Source organism: Oenanthe melanoleuca, chromosome 15 (assembly GCF_029582105.1).
Source record: "Oenanthe melanoleuca isolate GR-GAL-2019-014 chromosome 15, OMel1.0, whole genome shotgun sequence".
NCBI lineage: Eukaryota > Metazoa > Chordata > Aves > Passeriformes > Muscicapidae > Oenanthe > Oenanthe melanoleuca.
The window spans coordinates 7,144,623-7,171,863 of NC_079349.1; the positions used below are offsets into that span (position 1 = coordinate 7,144,623).

General features: G+C 41.4%; 1 protein-coding gene across 4 annotated transcripts in view; it reads left to right on the plus strand.

Annotated features, from left to right (window-relative positions):
* Positions 1 to 27,241, plus strand: part of ARVCF (ARVCF delta catenin family member) — a 244,260-nt gene that overhangs the window by 176,118 nt on the left and 40,901 nt on the right. For all 4 annotated transcript variants that reach the window (XM_056504005.1, XM_056504007.1, XM_056504006.1 and 1 more), the window contains 3 exons: positions 7,396 to 7,579; positions 20,242 to 20,359; positions 21,602 to 21,773. In XM_056504005.1, coding sequence (XP_056359980.1) covers positions 7,396 to 7,579; positions 20,242 to 20,359; positions 21,602 to 21,773 — 474 coding nt within the window. The remainder of the gene's footprint in view (positions 1 to 7,395; positions 7,580 to 20,241; positions 20,360 to 21,601; positions 21,774 to 27,241) is intronic.

Below are 27,241 nucleotides of genomic sequence, written 5' to 3' on the forward strand. Positions count from 1 at the left end.
TATATAAAGTTGTGGCACTTCTGGGCTGGAAAACTGGAATTTTAGGTAGCATAGCGTCTGTTGCAAAGGTTGGAAAAGGGAGAATTACATTTCAGGTTACTGAGTTCATGCACATTTGCAGGGAATTTTCAAACGTTTTACAGCTCCATTATTTAACCTGTTTTTATTTGAACTTAGTCTTGGACATCATCCAAAAAGAGCAGTAAAGTATATGCCAAGTTTCAAAGTTCAGCCATTAAGTGAAAAAGGGTGGAAAAGTATGTCAGCTCTTAAAGTAAGGCGAAAGATATTGTTCTTCAGTCTCCCATAAATCATGAGGAGTGAAATGGATTTCCCTTTCTCTTCTCAGAAGCCGCAGGGGGTGTTTGGATGGAGACCAGAGCAGTTCCAATGAATTTCTATGCCAGAACAGAATTTTTCAGAAAGCTTTATGAGGATGAAAATGGGTCCAGGGCTGAAACTGTTTAGCTGCCTCATCAGTGTTGGCTTGTGCAGGTAGACCCTATTGTAAACATCGATTAAGCTATTAGAGGTAAACATCATAATTCTGTAACTTCCTCAAAAATTACAGTAGCTCTCTTTAAGTCTTTACTGGTAATCATAATTCTCTGAGATGAACAGTGGCCTTGGGTGTTCCATCTGTTCCTTCACAGCCATTACAGGCTATTTAGCAAACTAGGTCTAAACATACAGTGTTGAAACTAGCAGGGGTATTTTTCCAGCAAGCTGGCAAAGGAGAGCTGTCTGTTTCGTCAGAGAACCTCTGAATAACACATGCTGGTTGTGCTTTGAGAGCTGTGTGTGCTCTGCCTTGACATGGAAACTCTGCAGGTGGTATTTATATTCCATTTGTTGCAGTTATTTAATATGATGGCAGACTTTTTTTTTTAAATAAAGGCTATCTGTTTATCTACTGTTCTAGTTTAATCAAAACTCATTTCTGGAGTGCTGAGAAGCAATAAATTTATTTCCTTATATTCAAGAAAGGAGAAGCCAGTCTATAATTTACTCTGAAGGAATATCATTATAGTGCTAAGTGGTAATCACTTCTGAGATGGCAAAAGAAACTGGATATTTTTCCTTTTCACTGTAAATGGCTAATGCTTTGATTTCCCGTTGATTAATTAGCTTTAGAGTTCGAATACATTTTATTTGGCAGTAGTTTTTGCCAATTAAATGTAGTGGTTTTTATTCCACCTTAGCTTTTGTTATTTAGAGCTCTTTATTTCCCCTTACGAAAAGCACAAGGAATTCTAAGGGCATTAACCTAAACAGATGTCCAGTAACAGATGATGTGCATTTAATCTCCACCTAACCAAGAATAATTTCATTCCCCTTCTAAAATGATATCACCATATCCGGTGTGAGACATTCAAGCATCAGCACAGAAAAGAAGAATATTCCAGCAATGCCTCTGTGACTGGTGCTGCTGTACTTGCAGGCTGTGTTCAAAGCTCTGGCTGATAATGTGGAATTGTCCATTCATAAAATGAGCTCCAAAAGTCAGCAGAGAGAAACAAGAGCCATCTTGGAGTGCAAAGTGAACATTCAGGCAGGGCTGCTACAAAAGGACTGTGTTCTGTAGCCTCAGAAATTCATATCACAATTCCAATGTTCTCCTGGTAGCAATCACAACTTCCTATCTGGGTGCTTTTCCCTAGTGATAATCCAAAGGCTACCTTTGCTATGAAAGTTTTTCGTTGTGTCTGGAGTGAAATGCCTGGGGACTTAATCAGCAATGCATTAGGGAAAAGAAAAAAAAAATAACATAGAGCAGCATGCAGGGTTTTTGTGTTTATTTCTTTTAACAGGCTCCAAATTCAAGTTTGGTATGACACATTGATTTTTCTACAGTTTAATCTTTCTTTAACTCTTTACTGGCTGCTTTTCAAAAAGCTCAGTAGTAGTCACCAGCTAGTCATCCTAGCTAAGGAGAAATGATAAAATAATCCTGCATTCCAAAGAGATTCAAGTAATTTTAGAAGTTTGAACAGTTCAGTTGTCTGAATTCTAGAGCAGTTTTAGGATTGAAGTTGTGTTTCTCTGGCTGTGGAACACTGCCTGCCTGCAGGACAGGAGGTACAGGGTGCAGACAGTAGGACAGCCTGTTTGGAGCAGGGCTTTCTGGCAAGAGAGATCATTGTTCTCATCTGGTGGGAGAAGTCAGTCCTTGCCTTCTCCTTTGCTTGGTGAGCTGATGCAGCAGCCACAGCTGGGCTGGTCACTGTGTTCATGAAATGAGGGAAAAGCCACATCAGTGAGTTAAAAACTCCCAAGAAGTGGATGCAGCACCGAGAGGGAAATCAAGTGTGTGACATCAGTGCTGAACAAGTGAGTCTGGCTGTGCTGGGAGTGTGTTCCCTTGAGCACTGGAGTTTCTTTAACTTCCCAGGACGCTTGTTTGGAGAACACACGTTAACTGTTTTGACATTAAATTCTGGAAGCAGGCAGAGTGTACTGATACACCATTGCTGCCACATTAAGCTAGTCTGTAGATGTTTTTCTTACATATAGCACTGATTTTAGCAGAATATGAAAAGCTACTTTGGGTTAGTGCCATCTCTATTTTACCAGGTGTTCTGGACATATCTCCAAATGGCACTAAACATGGTGTCCCTCGAGGTCAGAAATTGTGAAGTGTGCAAAAACTCCCTTCTAAACTCAAAGATCCATTCGTAAAATACCACAGAGCTCACTTCTTTCTTTTTAATGTGTGGAGCTACAAAATGTTTCCTAGCTACTGCACTGGAAAAAGCTTGATTTAAGTGTTAGAGTGTCCTTAAGTAAATCATGAGTAGAGTTGTATTGAGAAATACTCAATAAAATCCTTCCTTCATTTCTTGCTAGGCTTGTGCTGTACTGCTGTACTCTTGGTGGATCATTTTCTTGAGGAAAAAGAGAGAAATGAGGATTAAGCTGATAAGGAATTAAATCTGTTCTGATTGGGAAGGCTACAAAAGTTTTATCTTGAGTGATAAGGTTTTTGTGGAGGAAATGTTCCCATCAGATATGCAAGACCAAAATTCTATTGCATTCTTTGAAAAGCAATCAGAAGTCAGTAGCTTTAATGAATAATTTTGTTCTTTGTGAGAACGTTGGAGTAATTTTGTTATTTAATGACATTGCACTGATTTTAAGTGGTGCAGGATGTGATTTTTCTCCTGCCAAATTGGTTATAATTGAAAAATGATTGACCTTCAAAATGCTCTGCAGATGAAATATTTTGATCTAATGTTTGAATAGCAACTTGCAAATAAATCAGCTGCTCAGAACTCCCAGCTCCTGGGCACTGATGTGTGCTGAGGTGCTGTCAGCTGCTCAGACCTGGATTCCTCTCTGAAGTACCCTGTTCTCCTGATCCCAGATGAGCTTTCTCCTTCCATCTTCTATTCCAAGGCTTCTTAGAAGAATGTCCATGGTGTGTTCCGTCACACACTAGCTCATGTTGAGGTTCTCAACTTGACCACTACTGAAAGGAGCACAGCTCCAGTCTTTAAGACTTTGATACAAACAACTCTGTCAGGCAAATGCCCCCCAGACCAACACACAACAAGAATTCCTCAGGGAATATATTGCAGAGTGATTATTTTTCCAAGTGATAAACTATCTGATATGGACCACAGAAAAGGAACAAAACAGCTTCTAGTTTCTTTGTGATGTTGGGTTTTTTTGAAGTAAAAGCTTGTAGTTATTTTCCCTGCTTAATATGTTGAAAAATCAGGGCCGATGGTTGAAGTTAGAAATACATAAATACATTACTTTTAGTATTTAAAAATGAAATACAGGTTGGTAGTGATCCTGTTCATCTTTCTCTAGTCCTAAAACTCAGGCAGTCTGTGGTTAGAAAGGCCAAAGGCTTGTAGTGGAAGTGGAAAGTTTAGATAACTTCATGCACCTTGTGCTGCTGTGTTAGTGATATGATTTCTCCTGAGTGCTATTGGTTTGAATTGATTAGGGTTTTAAAAACAGTGTTTCCAGCTTATTGAAACATTAGTGTGTTATGCTAATAATAAAAGAGAATGATAGTAAAGATGGATGTCAAATTTACATCAATTTTTCCCTCTGTTTTTTTCTTGTATTACTAAATGCTACAGATGGATCTGAATTTGTTCTCTTTAAGTTTATGTGACTGTCACTATCAGTGATTTTTCCATAGAACTTTTCTCTAGAGCAGGAAGGATGCTGTGATTTAGAGCTCTTTGTTTCATAGTTTCAAAAAAGAAAAATGTACCGTCAGTGTGTTTATTTTCTATATTCTTTCCGGTGTAATATTTTCCCCGTGAAGTCAGTGTTCAACCTGAAGTTTTTTCTCTGTCTTTAGAACCCCAGGACTCCCTCACCTCTATTTATCTTGTGCTACATTTCTCTTAAGTGCTGTGCATTTTCCCTTTACTAATTGCTGTTTGCAGCAGAGGGATTATTTTGCATTTCCTTATGCAACCATCAAGGAGAGAATGGTATAAATTTAAGTGCTTTGACATTTTGAATAATTTGAAGAGTTTGTATTGATTTTTTTGGTTTTCTTTTTCTTTTAGTAAGTAAGGGTGTATTTTATTCTTCTTCAGTTTGTTTTGTATGAAAAATTTGAGAGATGGGAGGCAGATGAGACATTGAAAGCTTGCAAAATGCTGGGGGAGTTTTTGTCAGAGAGGATAGTTGAAAGGTGTTCTCTGTAACTCCAGTTCCCTTTGTCTGTAGTCACTCACTGAGATTTACAGTGAAATTGTGTTTGCCCTACATAGTTTGTTGCATAAGTTGCAGCCAGCCCTTTAATAAGAATTCTGTGTATGTAGAGGAGCTGCTTCCATAGGGGCAGGTGGTTCTCTTGGTCAGGGTGGAGTTACAGAATTAAAACTGGTAGTAAATGGGCAGGTGAGTGCTGCAGGTTAGTCCAGTCGGAACTCTATTGAATCCACACTTGCATTAATCTCTTGAAATAACCTCTGGTAAATGAGAATAAAGGAGGAGTTGGAGGTGATGATTCTATTTTACACACTGTGGTTAAAGGTGTTCAAGTCTAGACACAAATCTCTTAAGTCTTAAAACAAGTGAAAGGTTTGAGCATTGGAAAACTCTTATACCGTCTTGTAATATTAGAGTTCTTGGAAATTTTCTAGGTGTTTTTGACTTTTTACGTAGATATCTGCCTTACTTTTCTTAAGCAGTAAGATTTGCCTTTGCAGTTCCACTCTAGAGGTATTTGTCACTACTCCAGGAAAGGGGAAGAAGCAGACTCTCATTTTGGGTGCACGAGCAGCATGTGCGTGCAGGAAAGAGCTTTTCAAATTGAAGGGCTGTCAGATTCTAAAGCTTAGCTGTTCCCCATCGCAGCAGTGCTTCCAGATGAAATATTTTGCAGTTTCAGAAGAGCAGGATCCTTAGGAGCCCTGTAGTGGGTTCCTGGGCTGATGTCATCTTTTCTCATGGGGTTTTGACCGCTGCAAATACCCACCCTATGCTCCATTTCTGGTCCTGAGAGGGAACCTCCAGAACCAGGGTGCTCTTCACCCACTAGTCTCAATTTGAACCTAGATTTGCTCCAGAGATGATTATCCTGTATAATTTCCAGGGATTCATCCATTTCATTCAATCCCGGCTCTTCAGATTTAGAATTTGAATTTTCAAGTCCTGAGCCAACCATGCATTTAGGGATTTTATTGTACTTACTATTTTTATATTAATGAATCTGACATGCTTAAGAACTTAGTTTACATAACTGAAAAAAGACAGTCTAGTAAAATAGCTAAAGTTAACATGGTAGCTTATATGTCCATTTTTTAGTCTTATTATAACTATTGACTTGCTTTTGTTTTTTGTATGTTGTATATTTTTGAGCCAGTTTGTTATGAGATGTAAAGGCTTTCTTTGATAACAAAATGCAGCCAATTAGCCCTTTCTGCTTAGTTTTGCTTTTTTCTTATTCTTCAACACATGTTGTTTTGCAGTGAAAAATGGTGATTTATTGTAATAGGTGCAAAGATAAGATTTGTATTTTACCTACACAATCTTGTTTGAAAGCTAAAATAGGGCTATAAAAATCTCATACACTATATGTAAGTGGCAAGGCCAGTGGACCAAAAGGGTGTTATTTTTGTATCACTTGAGAGAAAAAAGACTGCAGGAAAACATTATGATGTTCATTCTGTTGTCTGCCTGAGTTTCTTTATTAATTGTTGTTCTGTATCCAGTCACTGCTAGGCTCCTGCAAGTCCCCATGTCAGGCTGTGCCACATGGTAATAGATGCAAAGCATTTTCCCAGTTACCTTTAAAGCTTGAAAATTACAGATTTTAAAACTCGGGGAGATTGAAAGTGGCTGAAACAAAAGGTTGGATTTTTGTTGTTCTGTTGTGCTTTTTAGGTGTATATACAATGAGATAGAGATTTAGTTTGCACTGTAACATATGCAAGTTCATAGTCACAGTAACACAGGGAGCCTCAGGTTGATATTCAATCCGTTTAGGAAAGATTCCTTGTGTGCTTTGGGGAATCTGAGTTTTCTGTTTGGGCTGTCTGAAATTTCACTAGAACTCACACTTTTCCTTGGAGACCAAAAGCGTGTGTCTGGCTCCCTCCAAGTGTTGTTACTGGCAGTTCTCAGATGGTACCAGGCTGGGTCTATGCAGAAATTCTCTCTGAAGTGAGTGTTCTGTTTTAGTCCTACTCTGATGAATAATAACTGTCAGGACAGTGATACAGGTCTGCTGGGAGGCTGTATCACTTATCTAACACTGGGTATTTTGCAGCTCTAAAGCTGTTGTTCTGTTATTCTGTTTTGATGTTTGACTTCTGTCTGCTTTGGCTCATAATTGAGGTAAAAAAGAAAAGACAGTGGAGTTCTGGTTTCCAGCTTCTTCAAGAAATCATATGCTTGTGGCACCAGGAGATTTGAACACAGATATTGCTTGTGACAGGAAAATGTGAAAGGAAATAATAGAGCAGAGACTTGAATGAAATATCATCTTGTGCAGAAGATAAGCATAAGATCAGTGATCCTCCAGAATTCATCTCTCCGAGGACTTGCTCAATATACTTCACTTCACAGGATGATTTTTTACTTTTTGAGGCATAGTTAGACTTGAAAGTGGAACATAATTTGTATACAGCAGAAAAATCCTATTAATCTCCAATAGTACATCACTTTTATGTACTCTGTGTAGGGCTTGATGAGTTCAACAATATCCATGTCTTGATAAAAGTGCTTCCCTGCTTTGTTGAAGAAGCTGTGGGATTTTCCCTAAGCTGGTTCTGGTCTGGCATCTCATCAAGTTGCTTTGCCTTCTTGTTTAGTTTTATGATTTAACCTTCAAGCACTTCTCCATGAATCCTATGATTCCATTTAACCTACAGATTTAATAGAGTTGTTACACTCTGGTTATTTAATAATCCACTGCAGGCACCCTGTGGAATTTGTCCTCCTACGAGCCCCTGAAGATGGTCATCATCAACCACGGTCTGCAGACGCTGACCAACGAGGTGATCATCCCCCACTCGGGCTGGGAGAGCGAGCCCAACGAGGACTCCAAGCCGCGCGATGCCGAGTGGAGCACAGTGTTCAAGAACACCTCTGGCTGCTTGCGGTAAGGCTGCTTCTTCCCAGCGTTTCTCGGGGGTTTTTTAGTGAAGAATTTCAGCTACTGACTATTTAGGATTCTAAGTATTCCTTCTAAAATGGCTTTCAAAGGAGCCTTTTCTGGTTTCATATTGTGTTTGCAATTCTGAAAGCACCTTGAGAGCAGGATAGTCCACGCTAAAAGCTGGAGTCAGGAGGAGTCCTAATGCAGTCTGAAGAACCAATGTTCTCAAAATACAATCGGTCTCATTTTGCTTTTCTTTTGAGAAAAAAGTTATACTTAGTTCAGATTCTTCAGCTTTGTGATGAAGTCAGTTACTTTGAATAAAACTAATAAAGATTTGGCATTATACATTCTGTTGCTCTTAAGTGTAATCCTGTTAGATTTCTACTGATAAATGCATCTTCAGAAGTTGTTTCATTTCTGTTTCTTGGACTTGTGGTCTCTAAATTGCAATAACTATTTCCCCCAAGCAACTTCACAAATGAAGAAAGTAATGAAAAGTGTTCTGGAAGGGCCCATTGCTGAAATTATTTGCAGTCCCACTGGAAGCTGAGGTCCTTTAAGCAGACTCCTGACATCATAGGTTTTTACTTACTAGTGTCGCCTTTCTAAGGGTGTTCTGCAAGAGAAAGTTAGTCATGGTGAGGAAATAAAAGGATTATCTCAATAAATATGAGATTCTGTACTAAGTGTAGACAATAAATTGGTCACTAGAAGACTAGCCTAATCCACATCATAAAATTGGTGTGTGGATCCACTCAAACTTCTGTATTCCAGGTTATCTTTTGATTTGTTGATTGGGTGGGTTTGAGTTTTTGTGGGGTTTTTTGTTGTTCGGTTTGTTTTATTATTTTTTTTTTAATTTAAAGTAAGGCATTGGTTTTACAGGAAACTGAGAAGTTTGTGCCCTTTTGGACATTGTATTCTTAAAGCCTGTGAAGAAGGGTGTGAAACATAGTACTGAGATGTTAGAGAATTTAAACTTCTGGTATTTCAGAGCGGTCCTGATGCACCCTGAAATGCATGAGGCCAGCACCCATGGTGGCTGCTTCTGCTGTTGAGGGGGGAGATGTCTTTCAGTCCTTTCGTCTCTGCTCTCATAGTCAGGAGGGACTATGTGCTTCCTTGTGAAAATTGGAAACTTCCATCAGATGCAGGGCGAGGTGATCTTGTGCTTGAGTGAGGCTGCCTAAGGTAGATGGGGATGTAAGAGCAGGGAAAGGTAGTCTGGAAGATGTAATCTGTCCATGTCTGCTGAGCCATGGAGACAGCAGCTGGGGGGAACTGCCCTGCTGTCTCCCCACCTCATACAGTGAGGTAGTGAGTGCAGGAGCAGGTGGGTTGTGAGCTGTCTTTCAACTGATTGTGTATCCTGTTCCCATGTCAGAGATATTACACACACCTTTTGTAGAGTGCTTCCAGATCTAGGGGTCTAAATGGACATATCAAAAGTAATTAACAGTAAAACTGTTGGAAATTATTTTGTGTTGTGTGTTTGAAATCCTCTGCAGCTCATCTTTAAAAGCAGCAAGATGTGATAGTTAACACCAACAGAGAATAAATTGTTGCAGCCATCTGTCTGACAGACATCAGTGTTTAAAAACCCCTTTGCCTACGCTTCTTTCATTGACACAGTAACTGGTCCTAGAAATTCAATTTTCCACGAATGGAGCTTATTGCAGGCTGCAAACTGTTCACCAGTTTGATACTTAATTGGGAGGTTAGGCCTCTTGATGATGTGCCAACCTCCCTTTGTCCCCTTCGGAAGTGAGCCTCAGATGTGAGCTGTGTTGTCTCCCAAAATAACTGAAACAATCTCTGAGCTTCTGAGGTTTCAGATGTCCCTGCAGTTTAGGTATCTAAGCAGAAGACAGGCATTGTGCATGCAGGATGGCATTCATTTCAGTATCATTTTTTCAGTTAATGAAGTTTATCAACAGATGTGGGTGAGTTTGTTTCAAACTCAGTGATTCACAGCATGAACTGCCAGTTAATTATTACTTGCTCTTTTTTTTAAACACTGCTTACTCATCTTTACTTTGTTCTTAATCTAGGTTTCTCCTTTGATAATGTGGAGCCATGGAAACACTAATTTCAAAATAATTAAAAACAAGTAATTAAAAAACCCCATACTACAATTATTTGCTTTTACCTCTTCTTCCATTCCTGGTTCATCCTACTTTCCTTTTCAGTCTTACCCATTTTCCTCTGTGTAACTTGTGTCTGTCCCTCCTCCTGAGCTTGTGGGGTTCATGTGCTGGTGTGTGTGCAGCTCTGAGTAGGTCAGGGTGAGCTGTATCCTGCAGTCACCTTGGCCCACTGCCTGAGGGTGGTTGAAGAGCTGCATTAACAGCAGGAATGGTGTGGTGTGGCAGGCATGTGTGGGATGGAAGGATGCTTCAGCTGCAGGGTCAGTAACTGGGGCCAATACCTGAGCAGAGATCTGTACCTGCACCAGGGCTGGGAATTAACTTACAAGATAAGAGCCGTGACCCATGCACTCTGCCCTTGGCTGGAGCTGAGGTGGCTTACTGACTTTCTATAGCCCTGATTTACCCACTTGCTGAAGTAACAAAATGCCCTCTGTGATGCTGGGTACTGATTTTGGATTGTGTGGCCACAGGGCTTGCACCCAGCAAAGGACCTGCTCTTTATCTGTGACTGATACTGAAAAACATTGGACCTGATAATTTACAAGCTGGAAATCAGAGAAGCTGCTCACAGTTTATCATCAAGAAAGCCATTCAAGAAAGGTGCTTTGCCATTTCATTTTGGGATTAGCTGGGACACTCAGTGGTGTCCATTCCAAACTACTGTAGCTGACTATACACACACAGAAGAGCCAGTGGGAATCCAGGGAGGAAAAGGCTACTGGTGAGGGTCTATAGTCAAGTCAAGCCCTCTCCTGTGGTTGTGCCCGTTGAAGGAATATTTTGAATCCTGGAATCATCTGGAACATGGCTGGTGGGTTCTGTGTGCCATCTCAGTCTGCACTTGACTTGCCAAAAACTGTGTTCATAGAAATGTTTGGGGGAGTCCTGTATTCCCCTTTGGAAACTTGGCAGCATATCCAATTTGCAAGGTATGATCTGATAATGAAATTTATTGGATGCTCTTTTGTAATCTTGACCACTGAAGTTTTCAGGAACTAGTGCAGATGATGATAATTTTGTCTTCCTTCTCATCCTGAGATCAGGGGAAGGGTGCTTCCTCTTATATTGTTGTATTTCTAAGGGCAGACTCAGTATAATGACTAGATCTGAATATCCATAATCATTTTACTGCTGAAGATGGTCACGAGGCTTGTGAGGGATGCTGCCTTGGGTGTAATTTTATAAAACAGGGGTATTCTTACATTTTGTTAAAGCTGATAAAAGAAACATGTGAGGTAGAAATCTGGAAAGGAACAGTAAAAAACAAAGCAAAGTGGATTTTTGGTTATGAAGCAGTTGGACTCAGGAAGAAGTAAGGGAGACATTTGCTTACTGTAGGAGAATCATTAAGTATGCACAGATGTTCCTTCATTTCATTTACAATACAAATTTTATGTCTTCACATTGTGTTTTATTCTTTTACGTATGTGGAGAATGGAGACTGTCTCTTCCAGTTACTGCCTTTCTTTTTTTTCTTTAAACACTTAAATCCCTACTGGGATTTGCAATCCAGAAGCATTTGTCTTCAAATTGCACTCCTGGTGAAATAGTGGAATGATATGGTGCATCTTCATGAGGCTATTTCATGATCCTTCCTACAACTTTTACCCAGACATTGAGGTGCTGTAGGAGAACAGCTTGAGTTGAGCTCTTGTATGAAAGATGGATCTGTAGTTCATGAACACCCAGGCAGTACCAGAGACCTTTCCTGGGCCCCCTGGTTTCTCCTAAGATGCTCCTCTGCTTTGGAGGAAAGTTGCTGTGGGTCAGAGCACTGTTGCAGTCACATCATCTTGTTAGTTTTCTGTGGAGATACCTACCATGATTCCTAGTTCTCTGAAAGCAGCAAGGATTTTAGTGGTTTAAAAATTAAATTAATTCTGGGCTTAATTGCTGTTTTCTGCCTAATTACTTTTAATTCTCTCTTGGATTTTTTCACTTATAAGAGGACAGAGTAGAACTTAGTTCCTAAATTGCCAACTTTCTAGCGTGATTCCTGTGCTAAACTGACTTGCTGTCAACAAATGTTAAATGAATTAATTTGCATAGCAAACAGATGCAAAGTGCTCCTTCTTCCAGGGGTACCATCTGTGGTTGCAGCATTTTTTGTCAGTTCTCCAAGTACACAGAAATTCGCATTCACAGATATCCTCAGGGTTCAGAGCCCTGGCCAAGGTGTGTGAACACAAACAAACTGCACTCACCTGACTTTCCCTAAAAACATTCATTCTTCAGCTGCAGAGTGCACATAACAGCTTGTGCAACATCAGCCCCTGAGAAGGGAAGGGACAACCTGGTGGCTGGAGAAGTGTGGATTTATTTGCTGTTGTGCTACTGCACTGACATAATTACAGGCAAGATTAATGGTATAAACCGTTTTGTGGTCTAATTTTTAATAGCCCTGTCTCCTGGCTTTGCTGAGGTTAAGGCTGCTAAGTGCCTTAGAGGATCTAGACTTGACTGATCTTCATTCTTCTGTCTTTAATGTGGGACTGGCACCTCACCTTCCTCTGAAGTTGCTGTAAATACCAGTAGTTCAAGGATTTTGAAATGGTTCATCCTAAAGACATCAACTGGGAATAAGCAATTCCTGCAGATATAAATTAAGAGTTTGGTCCCATGGAATCAAAACCTGGGAGGTTTGGTAAATGTGAGATACAATATTCCAAGACATGGCATAAGGACTCTATAGATTCAGAACCAGAAACATACTCCACCAGGCTGGGAAATAGTGTAAAAGTATCTGCAGGCTCCCTTTAGGTACTTCAGAGGAAGAAGGATGACTGCAAGAGCTTGGTGGTGAATCAGAAATACTTGGGGTGTGTCCAATCATTTTTGTATGCAAGTGTTCTAAGCCTTTTTCTGAGGAGAAAGAGCATTATGATACATACCTGTACATCTTATCCTGCAGATGTCACTTGCAGTGTTTCAGTCACAGGTAATGCTGTGAGTGAATCCTCATGTCTTTCTCTTTTTGTAACACGTGTGTACCCAGACATGCCCTGCACACACTGACTGCAGCAGAAACGTGGGTGTCTGAGGCATGTGGAAGTAAGGAAGATTTGTCAAGCAGCGTGTGCTCTTGTTTGGGTAGAAAAGGTCTCTTGCTTTCCCCCAAATACACTGTATTGAGTGTATCAGTGATGTTGGTGTGCCTGTTTACCCATCTCTATGTGCTGAATTTCAGGAACAAATAGAGCTAAAGTTGTCAAAACCAGGTTCTTATGCCCTCCTTTCTTATTAATTATTAATGCGTGGCTTTTCTCTGAAGAAAAGGGTCTGGGAATTAGAGCTTTCAAAATGCATTACTTTCAAGCTCCTTCCATCTTCAGATCCTGCAGGCATGATAATAGTATGTGGTGACAGTCACCTAATATTTGTCCTGTGTGCACTGACATGCTGGAGGCAGCCTTCATGTCCAGCTGCGGAGGTGAGAAGGCTCTGAAGTGCAAAGCTGTGACCTGGAAGTGCCGCCCAGCGCGGAGCAGGGCGCGGGAGGTGAGGCACAAGGTGATGCTGCTGCCAGATGAGCTGCCCTTGGTGTCAAAGGAGCTTTGCTCGCTGAAGCATGGCAGAACAGAGAAGGTAGAAACTAAAGGCTAGCACCTGAAAAGTCACATTTCCCTCTTTTTTTATCAGCAGCAAATTTGCATTAGTAGAGAGCCCTCCTCCACAGCTACACTTCTCCCCAACTCCAAAAAGGTTCTTGGACAAAGTCATTTGTTTAATGTTCTCTCTTACTCTGTTCTCCTATCCTAGTTCAAGTAAGCCTTTCCTGTGCTTTTGCAGAGCAGGTATTTGACCAAGACTATCTGGAGAGGGCTCCTCCCAAAGGTTAATGCTTTGCTGTCCCACCCAGGGGAGCTGAGGGCAGATGCTGCCATCTCTGTTCCTCACTCACCTGCAGTGCTCGGAGGCTGCTGGGCTTGTGTCATGTTCATTGTGGGTGCAGCCCTTGGGAGATTGATGCTCCAGGTACTGGGGCTAATAATACTGTCAGTCTTTGGTGTGCAGCAGGTGCTTTTGAAGTGGACTTTCAGAGAAGGAATAGTTCCAGTAAGAGATAAAAACAGAACCAGAATTTGCCTGTGAATCTTGACTTTGGAGGCAGCAAGTAGCACGAAAAGGGAGAAGCTTTTATCTGCCCAACCCAGACTGGAAAAAATCAACTCAAATTAAAAACTCACACAAAAGAGAGGAGTGAGTGAAGGCAGTTTCTTAATTAGCTTACTGATACTGTGCAGGATCACAGCATATGGCTGTCCTGGGGCTTATATGATGAGCAGAGAGCTTAATTCATGCTAGTAAGGAGCTGTTAGGGTTCCTCCTGACAGTTCCTGATGTTTAGCTTGTAATATAAATAAATTATGCATAGATTTTAGCAGCAGAGACATAACCTAGTTACATGCAACCATAATGCTTTACAATCATATCTTGAGGTATAAATTTAAAGTTGTGCACTTGCTTACTGCCTTCTGTCATTACTTAGGAATGAATCTAGGTCCCTCTTCCCTTGGCTTTCAGGAGAGGGAATCTACAAAAATGTCTGTTGCTGTGATAGGGTGAAGAGCAGGGCTGCAGCTCCCTGCAGTCACTCTAATGGACGTAGTCTGCTTTGGAAGGCTTGTGAGCCCTGATCCTTTGTTAGATTAGTACCACCTCCTTTCTGTATTTTTGAGATTCTTTGTCATGGCAGCAAGCATGTGTGATCAAGCAAGCAGAGCCCCTTGGCGTTTCCTCCAGGCAGAGACTTGAATAATTCGGCAGCTAAGTAACTGCTGGGCATCGTGAAATTCTCGTGCAGTGTGTTTCTGCATCATTTTGCATTACAGGAGAGCAAGCTAAGGCCTTCCAAGTAGGTCATACAGGAGGTCACCAGTCAGCATTTTACTGAAAAGGCATTGCAGGGTGTTTTGGGTATAGAATGCCACACATAACGAGATACAGATGTCAAGTCCATCCTTTGTTAACCGCACTCTTGAGCCCCAGCCTGTTCCAGAGAGCTCTCGTGGGCAGTCCAGACATGGATATGAGGTGTGATGGGGTGCCCTGTAGATCTCTTGCTCTGTGCCACTGTTGCTGGAGCACAGGCTGAGCTCCTGAAGCCCTTTTTCAGGGGTGGCTTTTGCTATGTCCTCTTGAGCATTTGGTTGATTAAGCAAAACCAACCACTTCATTTAAATAGGTGGAAGGGTTTGCATGCAAAGAAACTGGGGCTGCTCTGCTGCTTCTCTCTGGGCTGTAAGTGGTTGGTGAATGCTGGAGTGGAGCAGCAGTGTCCAGTGGGATCTGAACAGCTACTACCGAGCTGTTCCCTGCCTAAATCAGCATCAGTAGAGCTCCTTTGGCTTTCTGTACATTTAATTTGGACTTTGGCTTCTTTCTGCTTTCTTTACCCTATTCTCTGCTGCCAAACTGCATTGTGCTGTACAGGGCCCTCTGACCAGAGCTGCCTGGATCAGGCTGTCTTTGTGTCACAGGCAGCTTCTTTTTTTTTTCTCTAGTGTTTTCAGAACAATGAACTTTAATACCAACTAAACTTTCTGCTACTTGATGTGAACTGAAGTATGGAATCCATTCTATTTCTGCATGAAATGATGGAATGCTTTTTAAATGTTGTGTATTCCTCCTTTGAGACATAGCAGACCTAGAAATACACTTGGAAATAGAGTTCATTTACTACAACCATTATTGATCCATTTTCTTTGGCTGGCATCCAAATAGAAATTTCTTTATTGTGAAGCAGTGTGTGTGGATGGAATGATGTTTGTATAGGACGGGTTCTGCTGCCGGAGTAGGTGGACAGAACAACTAATATATTTTAAGCTAGAGTTGTGAGAAGCTGGTAGTCTTTTATCAGCTGAAGTATGCAAAACTCAGTATCTGGACAGATCTGGACACGGAAGCCTCTGTGATGGTGCTGGTCAGGGTTGGAAAGAGCTCGTCACTTTCTCGGCTTCAGCTCTCAGCCGTGAATTTTCTAGGGAAAGGTGAAAGTGTTACTAAGAGGGTGTCTTAAAAAGCCAAGTCTCCAAGCTGTTGTCTTCATTCCCAGCTAGATCTCTAAACAAAGTGCTTTTTGCACCTGCTGAACGGAGGCAGGAGGGTGAGTGTTCAGTAACACTCTGCCTTGGCTTCATCTGCAGCACTGTGGGATAGCAACTGGTGGTGCTCTCCAGCCAAGTGACAGACACAACAGTCCTGGAAATACAGTTTTAATTTTCAGAGAAGAAGGTGTCTCTGCCTCTATTTTCAAGTTTCTCTTCATCATTAAAAAGAAAATCCAAAAGCTCTTCTCATCTCCACTGTGTCAAATGGTTAGGGAGAGCACAGAGTGAGCACTGCCACATGACTGCATTGAAAGACTGCACATTAAGTACCCTGTACTTAATTACTTTTAAGCCATTTCTCTTGAAGATAATTCTGGTTTGTGGCACAGACAGTAGTAACAGCTCACCTCTCCTAGAGGTGATGAATGCCAGCTCTGTTCTGCAGATGTAAATGTAGCATTCAGAATTGCATATTATTAAGACAACTCTTTGGTGATAATGATAACCTTATCTAAGGCGTGAACAGATTTCTCCATGCACTCACCCCCCCATTCTCTGAAGTCTTTAATAGCAATAGACTGCATTCCTAGCCTGTCGAGTTTCTATGCTCATATTTACTTCTATTTAACATTTGCTTAGTGCTTCTTTGTTTCATTGTTTTGGTTTGGTTTTTTTCCTAGGGAAAGCATATATTGCAACATCCTTACAAATTCTCTTTCATTAGTCCTGGCCACAGTCTGGACTCTAAGAATTTGAGGAAAAATCCAGGTTGCTTTTTCTAGATAAAGGCTGGAGATTTAAAATCTCCAGAATGAGATTTGTGCTTTACTGTTTTACATAAAATCAGTCATCCAGTTGGTTTCTTTCCTATATACCTGGAGTCACATGGGCAGTAATTCCATGTTCTATTTCTAAAATTGCTCTTCAGACTGTGCATATTTATACAGGAAGCACACTGAAAGTTTCTATTACCTGTAGCATTGTTACGTAAGAAGGACAATTCTGTTTTTAAAATACATTTGTCATTTCATAAACTCTTGGAAAAGTATTAAAAAGCAGGACAGTCAGGGAAAGCAGCAGAGACCTTCCTCGGGGTGAAGAGACAAGGCAAGGGAAGCAGACTGTGCAGAGCACTGGGGATGAATGGCAGGTCTCATTTGTCACTGGTTTGTGTAAAAATAGTTTGGGTAGTCCCCCCTCACCATTCCCACCCTTCTGAATAGGCAGTCAACTTTATTTTCATCTGTAGCAGGATATTTGCCCATCATTAGTGCCTCAAAAGCCCTGCGGAGTTGTTCAAACTTCAATAAGTAGCTTTGACTTATATCTACAGAGGTTTTTAATATTAATTTGCCCCCCAGCAAGCAAGTCAGTGAGATCATTTGTTTAATTGCAAAATCTTGTTGCATTTCAGTTCTTGCATGGCAGCCTGTCTCCTAAGTAACATAGTTAGCAGCACCTCAGCTGGGGTCTCAGCTGCCTTTTTGTTTGGTGTCTTGTGTGAAACACTCCATCCCCTGAAGAATTACTTCTGGTGTGAAGCCATACTTGTCTAATGTGTAGAAAAGTTAAATGACAAGCAAAGCTCTCTACTTTCTCCATGTCTGGATGCCATATGCTACATATCTCCATTGCAGAGTTTCTGGTCTGGGTAAGATTGTGCATTCCTTCTGTGGAGTGTTGCCCTGTGTAAGGTGACTGCAAATCTTCTGTTAACTGCTGGAATCAGTCATGTTTGCTGATTTCCATCAGTATTGGAAGAAGGATGTTCAGAAACCTTGCTTAGAAAACTTCTTTGGATGATGGTTTGGTTATATCTTTCATTCTATCACGTTTAACAGATGTAAGATGCAGAACAATCCCAGTGCAGATGTGAAAAGGGAAGAGATTTTTCCTGAATGCTGTCAGTGGAGTGCACTATCAGGTTGATTATTCAATGGCAGTTTCTGTCCTTTTTCATGACCAATGCCAGCAGCAGCTCTCCATGTCCATCCCTTTTGTTTTCATTCTCCAGCCCTTCCTGAAGATCCAAGATGAATTTGATCAATGACTACCAGGTGATGCTTTTTAAGGACGTGGATGGTGGAATCTTAACCCATGACAGAAATGCCACCTGGCATTTTCTTGGGTTGATAGACTTGTGAAGGTGGCTCTGGATCATGGAAACCAAACCTGGCAGCACTTCTGGGACTGCCAGATGAGAACTTAGTCAAAGCACACTGTCATCATTTTCATAGGGCCCACTTTAGTTTAGAGCTTAGAGGTGTCTCACATGGATCTGAAATACACATATTTCCATAGGGTTTGTGAGATCTTCAGGCAGTGTTTGGAGCAGCAGGAGGAGCAGACTCATGATGCAATTGCTGGTCTCCTTGGGCTTCATCTGTCTGAGATCTGCCTGGTCTGCTGGGATAGAGTGGGAGCTGAACTCTCCCTTAGGCCTGGGGTACAGTTACAGACAAGGAAATGGGGTTTGTTCTTCATGGTAGATAAATCCCAGGGGCTGCAGGAAGCTCATTACCCAAGGAGGGAGGACTGACAAAATCCTGAGAGCTGAGTATTTATAGAGCAGATGTTTCTGCATGAGATTTTGTGATGTGCTAGTTAAAACATTGAAACTGCAAAGTTTGATGTCTGGATAACTTTAGTCATAGCATTAATTAGCTATTAACTTGATCCTGCAGAGTGTTCATGCTTATTTATGTGTGATGTATATGGGAATTTTTCTTGAGGCAATAATTTTCAGTAAATTTTTCTATAGTTGAAGAGACAGTGATATCAACAGGCCACACTCTTGCTGATACAATATTATAATTTTTTTTCAATCATAGCCATATCCATGTCTATCTTGATATTAGCCTCAGTACTAATCAAAAAGTAAGAAAGCAGGATACACAATACTGTACCAATGTAAAACAAATGTGGTGCAAATGTGATAGCACAAATGAACCAGAGAAAAGTGTATTCTGAATGGGCCATAGGGAAGGTGTGAAGGTTGAGATGTTCTGCCTTCAGTCTGCAAATGTTGCTTATGAATTTTAACACTGAGACTTAATGAGGAGATAAAAAATGTGATACACAACTCCAGATAAGACCATTTATGGTGCATTTGTGTCACCCTGAAGCTTAATAAGTAGTGTTCCACATTAATAGATGTGCTTGAAGGTGGAGCTGCTATCACTTACTGTTACAACTCCTGAGAATTTTAATTCTAATTTCAGTTTCACAAAGACGTGGCATTAAAATTCACATTTGTGTTTTTGGTACAAAAGGATTAGTACAACTGGAGATGGGAAAGCAGCATGTAGAATTCTCTTCCATCTATCGTATGGAACCATTTTAGTATCTATTTTACCTGACTCCTATCACCCATTGCTAGAGGTGAAGCTGTTAGGATTTGAGGAAAGAATTTGTTTATTGTGCATTTCATTTGTGTTCTTAATTGAAAATTAATGTACTGTTACAGCAACCAGCTCACAATTGAGAGGTCTCTGAGAAAATCTGGGTTTTCCTAGCTATCCAATTAACACAGCAGCCTGCCCAGATGACCAGGACACAGGAGAGGACCATGATTGATTTGTTAATTACTTGGAGATTGGCAGTCCCTCTAGTTAAAAGCAAAAACTGACTGCAAGTTCCTGATAACAGAAGGTAATGATGGTGTCCTGAGCTTTTGAGAGGTAACCTTACACAGCTTTGTGGGATTCAAAGACCTGAAAGTTGAAAGGATGTCTGTGTTACTGTCAAAATTACTGTGTTTCAGCTTTGGGAAGTTTTCCATACAGGTTTGGTCAGTGAACACTATTAAGAATAACTTTCCCCCTAAAGAAAGGGCCAGGGGTGGGGGGAGGCAGCAAAAGTCCCCATGACAATTTCTGCAGTCATTGATAAGTGTAACTTTTAACAACTCCTAGTAGCTTTCCATTCTGTCTCAGTACTTCTACCTGTGCCATTCTCTTGTGCAGTGTTTTGAGAAATTCAGAGCCATGTAAACTGTTGTCCTTTCTTTACTAAAGGTGACTGATCCAGACTTTGTGCTGAATCTGCTGCACACAGCTTTTTCAGTTTCTGTGGCCATGGTACTGCTGAGCAATCTTGTGCCTTAGGTTTTTCCTGAGGTGGGGAAAGTATCTTTCAGTTTGGAAATTAAATTTTTGGTTTCCATGCTCTTTGCTCTGCGGACTCCAGCCTGCTTTAAGGCGAGTCCCTGGACTCAACAGCAAAGCAGAGAATGTGTTTGTAGGCACCTTTGGGATTGTGTTCTCCTTTTTGTTCAGGTTGAGAGTTGCAGATGTGCATTGTCCATACTTTACTGAGGTTTAGTAGGTTTGTCAGTCTGTTTGGCTTCCTAATTTATCATCCAAGGTGGTGAGTTCTTAATAATTGTAGTATAAATCAATGCACCTTGAACTTTGTAGTGAAGGTTACAGGGCTAAATTTTCTTTCAACTCTCTCCTGTCAGGAATGTAAGTTCAGATGGAGCAGAAGCACGCAGAAGACTGAGAGAGTGTGATGGCCTGGTGGATGCCCTCCTTCATGCTTTGCAGTCTGCAGTTGGCAAGAAGGACACGGACAATAAGGTGAATTTGAGTAATAAAGCATAGTGGTGGATGTTTGTGTTAATTTATGCTGAAGTGTTGCACTGGGATCCAACTTCTGTTTGCTGGTATCAGAAGAGAATGATGCTTGCCTCAGAAAATAGAGTAATTGTTTTGCTCTCAAAGAGTCCGTGGTACTGCTGGTGGGGTATCAGCAGGATGCTCCTGTCTTTCCCTCTATGGGTGATGAGGGGAGCAAAGGCTGGTTGCTGAGAGAGGTGGGGAGAGTAGGCCTTTATTTTCAGTGACATTATTGCTATTGTTCTGCATTACTTAATTGGCATTTATAAGTGCAGTCTCCAAATCAGAATTGAGTCCCATTTGCACAAAGCAGCAAAGGAGTCAGTTCCCATTTTAAAGACTTTATTCAGCACCATCTCTGTAGACTGAAGTGCTTAGACATTAAGAAGTGTTTTCAGACCTGCAGCACTTTCACTGTGGCTTTTTTTTTTTGGTGCAGATTTTATTAATCTGTTTTTATCATCATCTCATCCCTTGGCACTTAAAAATGTATTTATATGCATGAGGAATATCACAACTTTAACCTATTTAAAAGAAGAGCATACTATTTCTTTATAACACCGGAAGGCTTGTAAAGCATCGTTATTTTATTCTGAGTCTCACCATGTGATGGCCTGAACAAGGGGGTTACAAAGCCCTGTTACTTAATCAGGTAACTTTGGAAGTGGATTTTGTAACCACCTGGTGGTTTCCATTGCAACCTACAGAGCATTGCTCTTGTCAGAACCTGATGTGCTGTGGATTAGCTATTACTGCAGGACATCGTGTGTTCTCATTGAAATCCTCACAAGGCCTAGGTTTTGACCCAGAGAAAATTTAATAAAATGGGCCCCTTGGAGATTGTAAATGTTGGAAGAATGAGAGAGAGACTTGGATTAAAATAAGATCCTTATATGATCACTTTCTGCTGAGTGTTTGATCTTTTGATGAATTGTATTCTTTATGTAAGATCAAGTATTTTTGATTAGAGAGTTTTCATTTTGAATGGATACTATTTATAAAGCACTTCACTTTTGGAAAAATAAAATTGGATTTAGAAGAAGAATGAACTTTAATTTAAGGGTCTTGACTAAATCTTCCTTGGGGTCTACATGATTTTCCTGGGACAGGTGGTATTCTTTTTTCAGTTTCCCCAAGCCCTCCTCTGTACAATACAATGGTTTGCAGGTAGGAGGGTGTATAACATAAATTTCTTTGTAATAGTCTGTGGAGAACTGTGTGTGCATCATGCGGAACCTTTCCTATCACGTCCACAAAGAGGTCCCTGGAGCTGATAAGTACCAAGAACTAGATGCTGGTCAGACTACAGGCACAGGAAGCTCCCAGAAGAAGAAGAAAGATGATGCTGGTTGTTTTGGTGGAAAAAAAGCTAAAGGTAATGTTTTTGGGGGTCACGTTGCTGTGCAGTCCCGCTCTTGCAAGAACATTTATCGTGCTCGTTTAGGATAATGCAGTTTGTGGAGAGTTTGCAGTATCCTGGCATGTGTTTTATCTCCCATGTTGCATCACTCTTGGATGTTTGGAATTCTTTTTTCCACTATTGCTGTAATTTCGTTTGGCTTTAAACAGGAGTGCTGTGTGCTGACAGATGACACTGCTGTTGGAAAAAGGTGGATGTGCTCTGCCTCTCCTCTGCATTGCTACGTTCTTGCATCTGTCACATCTCTGCTCAGTCTCCTTGCCTGGCTGTGTAGCATGTGTGCCCTTCTCAGGAAGCCAGGCCAGCATGGATCCATCCATCCATCCATCCCCATGCATGGCACTCTACCTGTACATCTTCCATGCCTCCAGACTCTCATACCTGAAAACAAACTAAAAGCCTCCCCTCCCACTCAACCAAAATGTACAACCTCCCAGTTCAGTCACTATTTCAGTAATTTAAATTGCAAACATGATTTTGTAGCTTTTAATTGTCAGTCACTTTTAGACCTGTTCTCTCCTCTGGGGCATGAGTGTTGCAAATGAGTTTCATTATAAGGGAGGATTAATAGTCTCAGTTACCCCCCCCTTCCATGTTTTCTTTACAAAGAGACACTCAAATTATATCAGTTTCCTTTGTTGTTTTAGAGAAATTACTATTCTAGACTGAATTCTGTTTCCTTTCTTAGAGAAATTACTATTCTGGATGAATTCAGAGATAATTAATTCCATTTTCTGTCTAGGCTTCATTCTCCTCATTCATGTGTACACATAACCTGGCTTATTATTTATAGCCAGGTGCAAGGAAGGGATTTACCCCTAAAAAGCTGATACAGAGTTGTTTGAACTTGATGGACGTTGTGCTACACATTACTCTTTGATCTGACCTGCACAAGTTATTAAAATATTATGTGTTTCCTTATGTGTTAGGGAAGTCATCACAGTGTGAACTTGCTTTTTCAGACTAGCCTGTCATCAACTACATTTAAACTGTTTAAAATAAAAAAATGATAGAAATCTTCTAAAGACTGGGAGAAAAACTAAAGAAATAATTCTTCTTGCCTGACCAGCCTGTTCTCACAGGGAGTGACTGAACCTGCAGTGTGCTACCCTTTGGAAACCTAGCATGAGTGCTGACTCAAGCCTGTTCCCTGCCACTTGCAGTCCATGGTGTTGCTTTGCTTGAGAGCAGCACAGTCAGTGGAAACACTTTAGCCATAAAAGCTCTGAATGCCCTGTGGGAGGAGGGTGTTGTGCTGAGGGAGACCTGTCCTCATCCCCTCGATGGCAGTGACCAGGAGCACTCTTGGGTGCGTGTCTTACCCCAGGTGCCTGCCTGGGCCCACCTGGAGATACCTCTCCTGGGCTGTGCACCCAGGTACTTTCTGTTCATCAGCTGAAGCACCAGCTCATGTCTTCATGGACAAATTAGTCTGAAAATCATCTGATGGGGATGAGCCTGTGGATTGCAGCAAGCAGTTCAGGCACTCAGTGACAGCTTGGGTTTGGCTCTGTGTTCATCAGGAAATGACAATATTTTAATGTTTTTTTCCACCTTTTCGCAGTGCCCTTTTGAAAGTGTGCTGTTCCCCAGAGGGAAATCAACTGGTAACAGTGCTGAGCTCACAGCTTGTATGATGTAGATCAAAAGAATAGAGGGTCTCAGATGACTGTTGTGCTAAAAAAAAATAAGAGTTGAAATCCATTCATAAATGTGCTTTTAAAATCATAAAGAGAAGCTCCCTTGTCTTCTTGTTAAATTTATGTGGATACTGGTCTGAACCTACCTTAATTTTCTCAGTCTAGAACTTCAAAATTGATCTGTTCTCTCCTTCCTTGTTCACTTAATCTTGCAGTGTTTCCATGTTTATTTTATTTTATTTAATTGGTCATTGATCACAGCATTTCAAACACCTCTGCAAAGGGCTTGTCATCCTTCTGTCCCCTCAGTTCTGTGAGCACCTTTTCATTTTATAAATTGGGAAAGAAAAGAAGAAAAAAGCTGTGTGAAGAAAAATTACAGGTTTTTACCAGGGGAAAAAAAAGAGAGAGAGTGAAATACCTTGGTTTGGTTTGGTTTCTTTAACTGATGAAACTTCTGTAGTCTTGTAATAATCAGGTTTCTAACCTGTTCTGTGAAATTCTGCCTCTTTGTGACTGTTCCTTTGTATTTTCTTCATCCTGTAAATTTTTGTTTTCCTTTTGCTGCTTTTCTGGTAATTAGAGGAGTGGTTCAATCAAGGTGAGTCTGCAATACTTTATTTTCATCATCACCATAACTTGCTTTGTTTGGCTTTCACATGCAAGGCTAAGAGCTGAGATCAAGGTCTGGTTCATCCACCTTCTCCTCTGCTCCCCCAGCACATCCTCCTTTTCATTTCAGCAGACATGGAAAAATCCTATGAGGGAGCTTTTGCACTTTGGTCTTTCCAAACCACAGATGGAAAACACAAGGATTTATTCAGTCTTGGTGTAAGCGCAGTAGGGGAATTGCTGTGCAGCTAAGCCCAGGAGAGCAGGAACACCCAGGTGTGGGTTGTGTCACCAGCCCTGTCAGATGGAAGGCTCTGCTGGCTGCTCTGGGGAGTGGAAGGAGCTGTGAGCCACAGCAGCTTGGGTTTGTATTCTCAGGGCTGCTTGGTACTTTTTCTGCCTGGGGTGCTGCAGCTCTGTTACTGTCACTCACGGGAGCTGGATGAAGCTACCCCAACACCTCTCAGGGGATAGGCTTCAGTTTCTCATCCCAGCACAAGAGCTAAAATTACACCTGGAAGACACAAGTCTGAGGCTAAAGCTTCCCTCAGCTGGGAAGTTGATAGGCTGTGGGTGCCTTTATTGAGGCTGATTTGAGGGTGAAGGCAGGAGCATTTTCAGGTTGTGACACTTGCTTCAGATCGTGGGTTCTGGAGGATTGGGCTAAAGGAGAAATGTTGAGTAGAGGTAAAAAACCAACCAACTGAAATCTAATTGCTCCACCCAGCAAATGGTACTGGGTAGTGTTCTGCAGGATGCTGATTTTGGACTGTGAGTGCTGAGGCTGTGGAAAATGGATTTGTAAGCAGGACAGAGCTCAGCCCTTGGTTTCTGTCACTCCTTTGTGGCCAGCTCAGTGACTTAGCACTGGGGAGGATAAGGTGGTATTGTTACAAAGAAGCACTTTCCCTTAAACTTTTATTTCAACCCAGAAAGAAAGCATTTTGGGAATTGATCCTTCAGCAAAAATGATCTGGCTGCACCATGGCTTGATTATTTTGTAAAGCAAAACGACATTTGCAGAAGATCAACAACATTAGTGGTTAATAACTCTGGGTCACACCTCAGAGTCTGTGCAGAGTTTTTGACAGATGGAAAATGCTGAAGGTCATGTTTTGGTTGTTTCTTACATAATGAAAAGTAGCAAGGGGGGAGAGGGGAAGAATTTTAATCCCTGTGTTTCAGAGACTGTGAATTGCATCTTGCACAAGCAAGTCTCATGTCAGGCAATTTTCCCAAACCAGAGTGCTGTGCCAATCCTGCAGCCAGGTCTCATAAAGCAAGCCTGTCAGTAGGCATGTTCAAAACTGTCTCTTGGCAAAGTCTGGAGTTGTGCTTCTCATCCAACAGCATTGGCTTTTCCCTGACACACCTCAGGCTGGAAAACCTGGAGAGCCCTGGACGTAAGTGGAAATAGAAATGTACAAAAACAATCTTAAATTTCTCTCCTACTGGGAGTGCAGTTTGTGCTGTGGTTCCAGCATCCCTGTGGGGTACAACCCAATTGTGAAGACCCAGGAAGCAGTAGTGGTGTGCTCCATACAAATCCCAGCTGCATGGGTGGTGTGCGTGTTCACATCCCTGCTGTGAGCAAATGCACAGGCTCGAGGGACAGGGGGCAGAGTGTCCAGAGCTACAGAATCTGGCTGTGCCACCAGATGTCTTTCTCACATTATCAGGGTGCATGGAAGTGGCTGAGATGGTTTTAATCAGTAGACTCTTGAATTGCTAGTTTTGGTCACCTTTTTAGAAACTCCAACATTTGTGAAAATCAAATGGCAAAAATAGTTGCTTGGCCTCAGATTGGAACTTTTCTTTGTGGGTGGATTTGATTTGGAGTGTTCTTTCACCTTGTCTCTGTCAGAAAGCCCTGAAAATGTAGTGCCTGGGGTATTTCCAAACCAAATCCATTTGATTAAGCAGGTAATTTGTAGAAGTAAAATCCCCTTGGTCAGAGTTTTGTGTTCTGTACTGCTGCCATTGGCAAGCAGCTGGCAGCTTCTTTGAACAGACAGGCCTTGGCCTGTGAGGTGGGAGTTCCTTGGAGAACTGAGACACAAACCATCAGAGGCTCCTCCAGACCAGCCAGTGTTTGCTGTCTGGCCCAGGAATGGAGAGACAGCAACTGAGGAGCCCAGAGCACAGGTGGAGGATGCTGTCTTAATGAAAAATGGGCCAGTAAATAGGCAGCTGCTTTGGCATTCCCAGCTCAAAAGTAGCAGCCAGCACTGCACTCCTGGACAATTCCTCCTTAACAAGTTGTGCACAGGCACTGATGACTAAACACTGCCACTGGGAAGAAGGGAACTCTTACTGTGCCATCTCTTTTCTGTAGGGCTGATAGAAGTGTCAAACCATCCTTTAAATTATGGAAAACTTTTGAAATGAGTAGTTGTGTCAAGTAAGGTCTGGCTCTCTGGGAACATGTTCTGAGGTTTAAAGTATCTAATGGCAGAGACATGAAATTTGGGGTCATGTGGAAAAACAGTTTGTCCTACTTGTAGATAAGACAGAGTCACATTTATTGGTCTGCTTTAAGTCTGTAATCTTTTCTACACTAACTTCCTTCCTTGAATGCTTTTTTCCTTTTAATTCCCTCTGCCCTGCTTTTTCCTGTCAATGCCTTTAGGGTCAACAAGGGTTTGCAGCCAGTAACTGGGTTCAGCTACCATTATGAAATGCAAAGTCTTTTGGTGATATACAGCAGTTTTTCTTTCTGGTATTTGATTCCCCAAGCAACATGTTGCTCTTTCATAGAGCAAAAAAATTGATGGAAGGCTGTGAAGTGCCAGGATTCCCGTCCCTTTCTGTAGAAAAGATACCTTTCAAGGAAAAGATACCTTTTCAAGGAGTGCTGTGGTACCTGGCTGCAGGTTTTACGTACTTTAGTTAAGGAAATTACTTCAGATAGGCAGAACTTCTAGGTACATGTTTTGTTTTGCACAGCCGTTTAAGCTGGCTTTTGTTTTATGTTGACAATTCAAAAGAAAAGGTGATTCAAAAGTGATTCCATCCCTCCCAAAGAAAGAGAGAGGGTGGAATACTGCCTCGAGGGGGGGTTTCCCTCTTAATGTTATTCCTAAATATTCATAATGGTATTTAAAAGCTTTGATTCTTCTCTGTGCAGTACTGAGTAAATTTATTCTTTTGTCAGGAGGTAAGGTAGAGTGA